Source organism: Rousettus aegyptiacus, unplaced genomic scaffold, assembly GCF_014176215.1.
Source record: "Rousettus aegyptiacus isolate mRouAeg1 unplaced genomic scaffold, mRouAeg1.p scaffold_m13_p_17, whole genome shotgun sequence".
In the NCBI taxonomy this organism is placed as follows: domain Eukaryota; kingdom Metazoa; phylum Chordata; class Mammalia; order Chiroptera; family Pteropodidae; genus Rousettus; species Rousettus aegyptiacus.
The window spans coordinates 15,292,718-15,305,610 of NW_023416292.1; the positions used below are offsets into that span (position 1 = coordinate 15,292,718).

At 33.4% G+C, this 12,893-nt stretch overlaps 1 protein-coding gene across 6 annotated transcripts in view; it reads right to left on the reverse strand.

Annotated features, from left to right (window-relative positions):
* Window positions 1-12,893, reverse strand: part of CEP350 (centrosomal protein 350) — a 116,477-nt gene that overhangs the window by 14,268 nt on the left and 89,316 nt on the right. For all 6 annotated transcript variants that reach the window (XM_036234556.1, XM_036234555.1, XM_036234557.1 and 3 more), the window contains 4 exons: window positions 9,596-9,740; window positions 5,431-5,591; window positions 2,734-2,870; window positions 831-913 (listed from right to left, as the gene is read on the reverse strand). In XM_036234556.1, coding sequence (XP_036090449.1) covers window positions 831-913; window positions 2,734-2,870; window positions 5,431-5,591; window positions 9,596-9,740 — 526 coding nt within the window. The remainder of the gene's footprint in view (window positions 1-830; window positions 914-2,733; window positions 2,871-5,430; window positions 5,592-9,595; window positions 9,741-12,893) is intronic.

Below are 12,893 nucleotides of genomic sequence, written 5' to 3' on the forward strand. Positions count from 1 at the left end.
TGTCCTAACTTAGAAAGTGAAGAAATAAATGGCTCTAAGTTTGTGAAGGCAATTATTTGCATAATCATCCTCAAATCATGCAAAAACACTATTGTATGACAAATATTACAAATTCTTCCAATAGGAAAGCAATTTAGGAGGGACAAGCATACTTTTAAAAGCATATATATTTCTAAAAGAATGAATTTTCCTGGGAACTTTAAGCTCTTGAATGTAAAAAAAAAAAAAAAGAAAAAAGATCAACTATTTCTGCAAATATAGTACTTGAAAGAGCTAAAATTGCCTTAAGAAGAAAATGAGTACGATTTGATAAGCTAACAAATCAAGAATAAAGCATTCTGAATTCAAATTACTATTCTGTCTTTGTTACTAGTAGGCTTTTTCATGACTCAGTTTTATTTCCTCATTGAATTGTACATTATTTTCAGTAATTTTTACCTCTTTGGATTAAATTGAAAAAAAAAAAAAAGTATATAACCACTTACCCTGAGAAATGGTATGGGCTGAAATTATAGATACTCAGAGAAAAAATATGATTAAGGGAGAGTTTAGAGATGGCTGATGATATACTCAAAGCCCTTTTAGATTAATGTCTTTAAGCCTCAGTTTTTAGCACAAATTTGGAATAATAAAGACTGACTCACATAACTTATACATAACCAATAAATTACTTTTGAAGTATAAAAGTAACTTAAAATATTAAATAATCTATTATCTTTAAGAAATTCACTTGTTAATCAAAAAGCTGTGGAGGTAGAATTATGTAGGCATTTGCATGCGTCCTCAGTCTACGTGGATACAGTCTCCTTAGTTTTTCTAGTTCGACATACCAATATGTTCAGCAATAGCTTCCAAGGATCCTCTGGAACGTTCTGAGTCTGTTAGTGATTTCCAATTCTTCACTGTTTCAGATCTGAAGTAGAAATTAATGAAGGGAAATAAATATATTGCAGATGCTATAATAACTAATAACAAAAAGCAGCCGATTCTTAGACAACCACTTCTGCTTCTCCAGAGGAAGTACCAACCTTTGCCACTTGGACCAAGCACAAACTTTCTTGCCTTCGAACCTTTCTACCTATAAATTTATTTACATTCACAGCCATCTCAACTGCCTTTCTTTCTGTCTGCAAAGAAGAAAAAGGTGTATCTCTCACACTTGTTCAAAGTTAATTGTTTGAACCAACTTCTGCCCCAAATCCATACATTTCCACAGAGTCTTTGATGGTACTTCTCAATTATCCATTTTCTTTTCTATAATCTTTAATTCTTCAATTTAGAGATTTTTGCGGTCGCCCTCGGCTTATAAGATACGCCTCGTGACTCAAAAAATAAACTTCCCCCTCAATTCCTCACTCCGCCTCACGCTACTGTCCTCTCTCATTCTTTAACGGGAAGAGCTACATTCACTATCTTCATTTTCTTGCCTTCTCTTCATTTCTCTTCCATTCCTATCTTGTATAATACCCTTAAATGTTGCTGTTTTATCTCATATTTAGTATTTAGCTCCCTTTTATTCTCTTTAAATGCATACCTTCGTTGGGTGATGTTGCTATATTTATGGCTTCAATCGCCATCTATGTGCTCATCATCCCCATATATCTAACCCTGATCTTTCTTGGATAATTCCACTTAGATAAACTACAGGCGCCTCAAAATTAACATTTTAAAACCCAAATCATGAGCTTCCCTCAAAAGGACACCTCAAGATTATAGCTTTTAGGTTAGTGGAACCTTGACTCAACCAACTACTTCAAAGAAAGCTGGGAATCATCACGGATTTCCCCTGCTTCCCTATCTAGCACTTTAGTGCAGTCTCTTAAGTATTCCTAAAATCTATCTCCCATTCTCTATTCTTACTACTGCTGATTATTTGACGTCTGGCTTAGACTACTTTCTCCCTGCTTCTAAGTTTGCTTCTTTCTATCTTTCCTAGAAGGTTTGCACAATTTGGCTTTTATTTATTTTTCTAGTTTCTTTCCCTAATTCCAGTAACATCCCATCATGTTCGGCTTCTGTGATACGTCACGCTTTGGTGCTTTTGGTCGTTCATGAATGAATGCCCTTAATGAGCACCCTCTGAAGTGCTCCTTATTTCTTAGTCCCACTGGCCTGCCTAACCGCTGCTCACTGTTCAAAACTTAGTCTAAATATTATAACCCGAGTTTTTTGTATACCATATTATATATTCTTATGTTGTTACTGAGTGTCTTAGTGGCTGCATAATATTCTATCCCTGGAAGGACCATACTTTATTGGACTATCACTCATTTCTGGACATAAAGACTGCTTCCAATGTTTTATTAATACAAAGGATTTGTGATAAACATAGTCTTGCACATAGAGATTTCAGGTAGCTCATATTTCCCCAAGCTAAATTTCTGGAAGTGGAATTATTGAGTCAAAAGTTAGATTCATTTTGACTTTTGAAACAAATTGCCAAATTGTTTTTCAAAAGTTCTATACAAATTTACGATGCTACAGTTAGCAATAAAGAATACTATTTTCACTGCATCCACCAGATTTCAGGATTCAAAATATATTTTAAAATCTGTACCTTATTAGAAATTTGATTTGTAATTATATCATAAATAACAGTTTTACATAGTGAAACTAAAAATGTAAACGAATATTTTTATTTCTATAATTTCAGTTACTTAAGATAGTTTCTAAAAATCTTTCCTTATTCTTATTCAAACAAGGCAGAATACAGGTAAGTTATCAAATTTCTACCTGTGTAGTGGAAGGGGCTTGATCTTGGGTTTTTCAGAGGCCGAGGAGAGCGTTTTAATCTGAGGCTTGGCTGTTGGTGAGGTTTCCAAATCTTGGCTAAGCTCGGCTTCGGTTTTCTTAATGAATTCATCATATGACTAAGTTTAGAAAAATGAGAGGAGTCAATATATAGAATTTTTTAAAACTTTTAAATTATAAAAGTGTATTTTATGATAAAATATCAAACAGTATAGAAGACGTAATGTAAAACTCTTTTCTCGCAGCATTATTATCATTCCTCACAGCTCTATAAAGTTACTTCTACATTCTTCTTGAAAGAGTCTGTGTATATACAAGATGTAAAACTGTAAGCCTAATATTAGGAAATGGTAAAGTCTCAATATGAAGAATTTTAAGACTTATGAAGCAATAATTCAGGTCCTGCCACATTAAAAACTTCTTTAGCTGATGATACAATTATTCTTTAAAGGGTAGTCTAGTACTTTCATGGTATTTTCAAGAACTTAGCCATTATGCTAAGGTTCAATGGCAGTAAAGCTTCTTAAGGAGTAAGCACTTAGGAATAAAAGTCCCGAAGAGAGGGAAGAGTGTGCTTGGGAGTATGATAGTTCAGAATTGCAGAAAATGTTTCCTAGTTATTAGGAAACAAAACTGCACTAACTTATAATTCTAATTTATAGAAAATCTAAGGGAAGCCCTCCATCTAGTAAATCTTCTTAGTTTTCTGAGCTAAATTTCCTATTTTTACAACTCTTACCATCCATATTACCTTCCTCCAACTTCTCAACGTTTTCATAAACTAACTTCTAGTATTAAACATACTACAGGTAGATGGTCTAGCTACCTAGGTATATATGAGGAATATGACTTCTCACACCTGAAAGCTACATTTATATAAGTGTAGTTCATTTATTGTAACTACGATCAAACAGAATCCAAAGTTTTTTAATATGAACTGCTTTGATTATATATTTCTCCATCCTATATAATATTTTAAAAACCTATGGAACTTTTTAATTTAAATCATTTTGTAAAATGTTGACTAAAATGAATCATTATGGCACTACTTTAGAGATCTTTCTGGCTGACATATCCATTAACAAACCTTTTTGAGCAATGCTATTCAACCTAACAGTATTTCATTTAGCTTTCAATGGCTCATTACCTACAGTAGTGCTTTTAAATCCTGGGCCCCGCCCCAGGTCAACTAAATCAAAATCTCTGGGAGTGAGCCTAGATATCTATAAAAACTCCTCAGTTAATTCTAATGTGTCGTCAGGCTGAAGAGGATGAAGTCCGACATCGGTCTGATTTCTAAGGTCCTGAACATGATCTTTACTTTTAAATTCTGTTTCCCACTACTTTCCAACATGAACTTCCTGGTATGGCCACTGTATCTTAACCACTTTTAAGTTCTAAACATCTTTGTAAGTTACACTCCTGGTTCCCATCTCTCTATGTGTGACTCTGTAAATGTCTATTTTCTCTAGATCTGTTAGCAGACCTATTTTCTATGTGGACAATAGTGTAGTATAATGTTAAGGGCACAGAATTTGGAATTAGAGCTACATTAAAACCCTAGCTCCACCACATTTGAGCTGTGTGTCTTTGGATGTAATCAATCTCATTGAAACTGTTTCCTCATCTGTAAAACAGGTAATAATATCCATACCTTGTTGCTTCAAGAATAAAATGAAAAATATGTATAAAGCTGAGTTCTTTACACATAGACATTTGAATGTTTGAGGATTAAATTAATAAATGTAGGAAGAACACATTTGGATAGGAATTTTGGCTAAACGAAACGAAGAGCTTTCTACTACTTAGAGCACCTGGAGCCTAACAATGAAACCAAATGCCTTGAAAATATGAAATTTCCTATTACTGGAAGTGTTTTGGTCAAAGCTGAATGATCTTCTCTGGTGGTGCTATGAGAAGGGATTCTTGTGATGAGTAGGAAGTTCCAACCAATTCTATAACGAACACTAAGCTGGCAGAATGTATGCAAAGAATGGGGAAGCAACCAGAGGCAGGGACTTTTAAGAGGCTATGCAGGCAGTGGTGGCAAGAAGTCATAAGGGCACCAAACAGCTTGATGGCAGTAGGAATGGAAAGGGACAAGCAAGAAGCTTTATAGAAGAGAATCGATGGTATCTGGTGACTGAATGGAAGGAGAAAACAGAATGAGGAATCTATCAAAACCAGGTTTCCAGCCTGGTAGAATCAGGGAAGGTTGCTAGATCTTGAGAGAAAAATTAAGTTTAAAGTACTCATTCAGAGGCCATCCGAAGAGTACAAAGAGTCATACAATAAGTTGTGTGGCATGAAACATTCTGCTAAAAATAAAAAAATTCTTTATAAGAGGCAGTAATAATTTCAGGAGCTAGAAATTTTTATCTAATGGTTCTTGGCTTATGAGGTATAAATAAATATCAATTTTTCTTTCATAGGCTTAACCTTTCTTATTTAGAAAAAAAGCTTTATTTTCATATTTACTTCAACACTTATTATAATATTTACTAAGGGTTTGTTTAGATAGTCTCAGATTTTATTTTTAAGAGTTAAGATAAAATGTGATACCAAACTAATACTGAAAAATCCTAATTCATTACTTTATTAACAACATTAAAAACATTTGAGGCTTCACATCTACATTAGCCTTGACATTAAACCCCTTCCCGCCCACGTCTATCTAACCTCTAACTGTTTGATCAGACTGGCTTCCTGGGCTTTCAGTCTTTCCTTCTGCCTTTTTTTCTGTTCCTTCTTCAGCTGGTCCACGACGGATTTCCTTTTTCGTAGCTCATCCTTCAAAGCTCTGATCCTACCTTCGATATCACTCTGGTCCGAAGTAGTTTCTGAAAGAGATGCAAAATCTTTGCATTTAAGAATAAAGTTAACTCAACAACTATTAATGAAAAGCAATGAGGTAATACTCCATTTTTATAAAGTCAGTCTAACATTTAAAATTAAGAAATTTAAGTGTCTGAAAAAATATTTATTTGTGATTTGTGTCATTCATTTCCCCTAATTTTTTTTTTTTTTTTTTTTTTTGGTGGGGTAGTCCTCCTATTTATTTTCACTTTCTAAGAGTACTATTTGAAATTGCAAATAAATCTCAAGGTACCTTGTCTTAGTTAGATAAACAGCTAGAAGTGGCAAACTTTTAGGTTAGTGAAATCTGGACATTCTGTAAGGAATTACTTCCTAGTAATAAGATAATCATATTTAGTTCTCCTTTGTTGTTAATAAATAATTTAATAGATTTTTAAGTCCTATTAAAATGAAACTGGAATTTTATCATTTTGAACCAATTGTGGACCATCAGCTGATGTCTTAATACCACATAAAAGGAGAGAGAAATTACAAAGAAATATACTCTGCTGTAACCTTTCTCTGAAAGCTCTTAAAATATTTTAAATAACTGAAATGAAGCTTGTTAAGTTTTATTTTCTTTCCAACAGTTCATGAACATATGTGCACCTACACAAAGTAGATATCCAGTCATGTCAAAGTTATGAAAAAGGCATTTCATTGTGTCACACACGCATGCAATGAAGATATTTAAAGATACTGTTTATTTCTCTATGCATGGAAATTACATAAAATAAAAATTACTATTCCTTATACTTCCCCCTTGAATCACACAGTGTCATTTCCAAACACTAAAGTTCAGTAAGATATTTAATAGCCTTACAATAGAAATATTATATACACAAATCTGAAGACTCAGATATACACTACATTACACATAAATAACCAGGCTGTCTTTCAGGTACTCCAGATTAAATTGCCTAAGAACGAGTTACAAATTTACTTAAATGCAAAAAGAGCAGAGTCTTTTTCTCTTCCATGTAATCCAAATATCTGGATTAGAAATAATGAAATCTAAGTTCCTGTCATTTCTATGTCACTGATATAAGATAACAAGGGATATTATGCCCATTTTATACCAATAATGGCATCATACTGAGCCCCTTAGCATGGACAAAGCTCACTACTTATGATCAACACTCATAAAATGAAGTAATAATAAAAGGCCATTTTCAACTTTGGATCTACTGCTGGTAACTGGTACAGTGTTTGACCATTACTGATTTCTAGAATTGGTGTGAGGATAAAATAAGCTGTGTAATAAAGCATATAGTACAGCACCTGGATGACTACAAAAGCTCAATAAATGGTGGTAGTATTAATACTCACATAAAACGAACATTTTTATGTAGCAATATTGTAGGTAATGCATTTTCTTAGTTTAAAACTAAAAAAGGTGGTGGTGGTGGTGGGGGAGCTCCTGAATACCCCTCTCTCTCGTGCTTTCTTTTAATTTCTGAAGAAAATAATTGGTTTCTGAGTTAAAAAGTTCTGAACCCTTAGTGGTAAGTGTTATAGTGTTGGGAAATCTCAGAGCTATTTTTCTAAAACTATTTTTACTTAAATATGTCTTAGCAATAAAATAGTATTTTATAAATATTATCATTAATCCTTGGGTGTAACTAATGCAAGGATGGTTAAGATATTGTTCCACAGCACAATAATTGGGGGGAGAATTACAGGATGAGCTAAAAATTATAATTCTAAAATGAACTATAAACCCATACTTTTCATATTCTAAAATTGTATTATTTTAGCTTGATAAGCATTATGTGCATCCAAAACTTGAGAAGTTACTTTGATAAAATTCTATAGAATACACTCCCACAGATATAATTTCAATTTTGCCAAAAAAGATTATATTTAAAATTAATGTATTGTAGAAATTGCATACATATGCCAGCAGTGATTTTTCTAATAAAAATATCTTTATTATTTATGGTTGTGAAGATTTAATAGTAGTTGATGAGAAACTTGGAGATTTTAGATGAAAGACCTTGGGAAATGTTTACATTTTTAAATACTAAAGAAACCAAAAGCGCACAAATGAAAGGTAATTAGGGACTAAATAAATCTATGAGAGTGAATGGGAATACATTATACATCTGCCCAAATCAAGTATTACTAAAAAGTGTTTCCATCAGTAACATCTAAGGGAATCTCTAGAAATTGTTTTTTACCCAAGTAACTCTGTAGATGAACATTTTGTATTTATGGAATTCTCTCCTACAGGTTGTACTTAGAGCTGGGGAGAGGGGAGGTAGCAGGTAAATAATACTTCAGTTTACTGAAACGTGTCAAGACAGAATAACCTGATGGATAGAATAACAATCAAAAATTAAGTTTCTGATTATTTGACAGACGCTGACTATATTAATTTGGTTGATAAACTATCATTTTAGTAAGAAAGGTATTATATATTCCCATGAGATTGAAATTTACCACTTCCATAAATACTACATGTAATGATGTCATCATGAATAGGTAGATGGCATTTATAGTTTAGAAATCTCAGAGCTATTATTCTAAAACGATTCTTACTTAAATTTGTCTTTACTGATAAAATAGCATCTTATAAACATTATAATTAATCCTTGGGTGTAACTCATGCAAGGATGGTTAAGATATTATTCCACTGTTACAGATGGAAAATATTATCCAATATGGGAGAGAAACTTGAAGAAAGTCCCTAGTGAGAAACAGAGCCGAGATAAGAATCCATGTTTCCAAGTATTAAGTGTATGTCTACTGACATATTACTCCACTGGCAATAACTTTTCACCAGAGCATATGAAAGCAAATATAAAACAATATTAATAACTTGCAAGAGATAAATATGATAGATAACATTCTTCAACTGGCTTGACCCAGTCATTCCATTTCAAAGTATTTATTCCTACTGAAATATTCAACAAGTATATGAAGATGTTTATTACAGCATTATTTGCAATTTTCAAAATTCTGAGAATATCTAAATGAGTACCACTAGAGACATGGTTAAATAAACTACAGTATTTCTACTCTTTAAGATATTATTCAGTTATTAAAAAAATAAGGGTGATCTATAAATGTGGGTTTGGGGAAAACCTAATGATTTACTATTGTTTGAAACACTGAAAATAAAGAGGGTATAAAATAGGATCAAAGTTTAAAAAAAGAATTCTTTGCTTTTCCTTTACTAAATGCCTACTCTCAAAAGAAAACTAAAAATGAGCTTAAACGGCACACACTCACTGCGGCATTGTTCTTCAGAATCCTACATAAACTGAGCATGTCTATCTACAAAAGCTTCCCAAGATCAACTAACTCCCTGAAGTCTTTCAGAGCGGAGGCTGTTCATTCTTTCATAATCTATATATTACAGAGATCGACAGTAGGATGGAGAGGAGGAGAAAATGGACAATGCTCCCCATTGCTATTTGCAGTCAACTCTCTACTTTTCTTCCTCTGGGACTTATGCCATCCTGCTCTACCACCTCTCGTTTCTCCTCATGGTCATCGCTAATTCATTCAAGAAATATTTAATAAATACTAACCATATGCAATGCAGAGTACCTACTAGGTTCTGCTGCTGCAACTGTTAACAAAACATAGAGTCTGCTTTCCAAAAGTCTCTATGTTCTAGTAGGGGAGGCCTGCTGGCTCAAGTTTGGTTACCATTTATGTGCTATCTGGTATAACAAGTTGAAGCACACGGCTCTATGGGAACACATAAGCAGTGCCTGACGCAGAAAAAAATTCTACAAATGCCTGATGAATAAATGTCTGCCCATTAATACCAGAGTATATAACCGTTGGTCATATTTTGTATAATCAGGGATATAATCAGTTATCAATGAAAAGCAAAGAATTATGCAATTTAATCTTGGTAAGAAAAACGGCTTAACAATGCAACAGAGGATAACATCATGCTTGCATATGGTTAGACAAACCTCATTAAAGAGAAATTCAAATATAGTACAAAGTAAAAAAAACTCATTAGTCTTACCCGACTGGGTCATAGATAATGACTCATCTGACCAGCTATAACAGTGTTGATGGGACTTGACAAGTAGACGACACTGTCCTCCAGTCCTATGACTTCCTTTGCTAGACTCCTGCTTCGACACAGATGTGCAGCTTTTGGGAGGTGACTGTTCAAACAGAAAACCAAATGAGAACTGTTCTGTGATAGAGTTGTGAATTCTATTTAAAACTTGAGATACTAACCAATTAAAGACAATATATACAAGGAATTTTAAATAACTCTCACATAATAGTTTACACAAGCCCGATCCCATCTGATCTTGGAAGCTAAGCAGGGTCGGGCCTGGTCAGTACGTGGATGGGAGACCACCAAGGAAGGCATTAAAAATAAAAAATTAGAGATTTTAAGCTGACAAGGTCCTTGCAATCTGTGAGGTCAACAAGGGTTGCCTTGTCTAAAAAAAAGTTTACAAATTATACAAAGGATAAGAGCTCAATTTTTGAAAGGTATGGAAAAATACATAAAAACATGATTTAAGAATGTTTATAATAAAGTAGGAGTGGCTAATGTATAAGTGATATTTATCCCCTTATTCTTTTCAATTTAAAAAATACTAAATTGGGGGTGAAGAAATCTCTTCAACATAGTGATTTTGTTTCCTTCGGATATGTACCCAGAAGTGGGAATGCTAGATCATACAGCAGTTCCCCATCAACAGATGAATGAATAAAGAAAATGTGGCATATCATTTGTGACAAATGGATAAACCTTGAGGGCATTATGCTAGGTGAAACAGAGAGAGAAAGACAAATACTGTATGATCTCACTTTTATGTGGAATTTAAAAGAAACCAAACTCATAAAAAAAGAGATCGTATTTGTGGTTCCCAGAGGTGGGGGATGGGGAATAGGAGAACTGGGTGAAGGTGGTCATAGGCACAAACCTCCAGTCACAAGGAAAACACTGGGGCTGTAACGTACCACAGAGCTGAGCCTGCTGTGTGCCATATTTGGAAGATGCTAAGACTGTAGATTCTAATCACAAGGAAAAAAAACTTTTTGCCTGTATGAGGTGATGGATGTTAACTAAGTGAGGTGGTAATCACTTCAAAATATATGTGTGTCAAGTCATTTTATGCTGTACATCTTAAACTTATAGTGTTATATGTCAATTACATCTCAATAAAATCAACAGGACAAGTAATAACAAATGTTGGAGAGGATGCAGAGAAAAAGGAACCCTTATACACTGCTGGTAGGTTCCTCAAAAAACTAAGAATTGATCTACCATATATGATCTAGCAATTCCTCTACTGGGTATTTGCCCCAAAGATGTGAAAACCCATATCCAAGAAGATCTGCACACCGATGTTCATAGCAGCATTATTCACAGTGGCCAGGACACGGAAGCAACTGAAGTATCCTATGATAGATGATTGGCTCAAGAAGCTGTGGTACATATATACAATGGAATATTACTCATTCATAAGAAGAGATGAAATACTGCCACTTGCAACAACATGGACAGACCTTGAGATAATCATGCTTAGTGAAATAAGCCAGATAGAAAAAGTTGAAAAGCACATGGTATCACTTATATGTGGGATATAAACCTAAAAGCAACAAATAAGCAGGACAAACAAAGACTCATGGACATGGAGTATAGACTAGTGGTTACTAGTGCGGTGGGGGAGGTAGACAGGATAAAGTGGGTCAAATATAGGGTTTAGGGGAAGGGTGAAATGGGTAAAGGGGATCATATATATGGCAGCTGAAGGAAACTGGACTTGGGTGGTAAACACACAATAGAATATACAGATGTCAAACTATAATGTACATCTGAAAATTACATAATTGTGTTAACCAGTTACCCCAGTAAATTTAATTAAAATTTTTTTTAAAAGTGGTTTATAATGATGATGAAAAAAATTTTTTTAATAAATACTAAATATGTATTATTTTTACAGAAGGACAAGAGGAAAGGGGGAAGGAAAGAAAAGAGAGCATAAGAAGGCTGAGCACAAGAGATTATCACACAGGATGTAATTTCTACTCTGACATCCGGTGGAAGTGAAAATGCCTGATCTGACTCCGAGCTATCATCACTTCCTATCCCTGTGATTTTGGGCAAGTTCCCTAGCTCGCTAAGATTCAGAGCGGGGCTTAAAAGGTATCTGCAGAATTACTGTGAGGATAACAGACATAAGGTATGTAGCATACTAACTGGCACCTAGCAAGTAAGCACTCAATATTACTTCTTCTTATAAAAGTTACTTAAAGACACACTCATTAATAATGATGTTAGGTAGAATCTAATCAGTTTTTAGGAAGTACTAAAATAATAAGATCATGTCAACAGGCACAGTTTAGTTGTAAATTATTGGAAGGTAGGATTTATGTTACAACTAAATCATCTATACAACAAGCCTATTATCACATAAGAACCAAGAAATCACTAACATGACAATTAGAAGCTTTTTATAATATAAAAACTCTGTTTTCAAGTATGTGCATAAAGTACTGAAATATTTTGCAACATATCATGGAATAATAGTCTCTTCACTGAATAAAAAATGTTTTTCCTCCAAATTTTTCAGGTGCTACGACCCACAAGAATATGACTGATTTTCCAATAGAAAAACGCAATTCTTCACATCCACAATAAAAATAAAGACTTTAAAACAAAGATATTCCATTCTGAACTTAGGTGGATACTTTTTTAAATACAGAGAGACTTACCAATGTGTTTACTGAATATTTGACATTGTTACATTAATTCCTTTACATACTTTATAAAATTAAGGTAAAAAATAGTTCTTTCTAGCTTAAATTTACCAAACACGTTTTATTTATGAAGTATAGAATTAAGAACAATGTGAAAAACAATCTCATTTTAATAGTGATCATTAATTTAGAATTCATAAGCATTTCAGATCTTCCTTAAAGAGATGAAACCGTACTTTTATTCTGGTTATTAATTTATAGAAAAGGCACGCTGACGTTTTAAGCTCTTTTTGTTTCTATTATATGACAAAACAAGATTTTAATAAAAACTTATGTTTCCACATATCTTTATCAAAGACTTTAGAAGTTCTCACCCCCTTAAAATTAGTAGTCCTAATAGCATGTAATTTTATAACTTCTGCTAAAGCTAAAAATCATATGTTTATAAATCTTTAGGAGTCAATGAAAAGCTTTATTTCTTTCAAATGTCATATACTATATGTTAACAGCTATGGGTGACAGTCGATGCTGTCACTAACAGCAGGACTATTACTGTTAATAATATACTTTTTAGACAGGCTTTTTCTAAAGTTTTA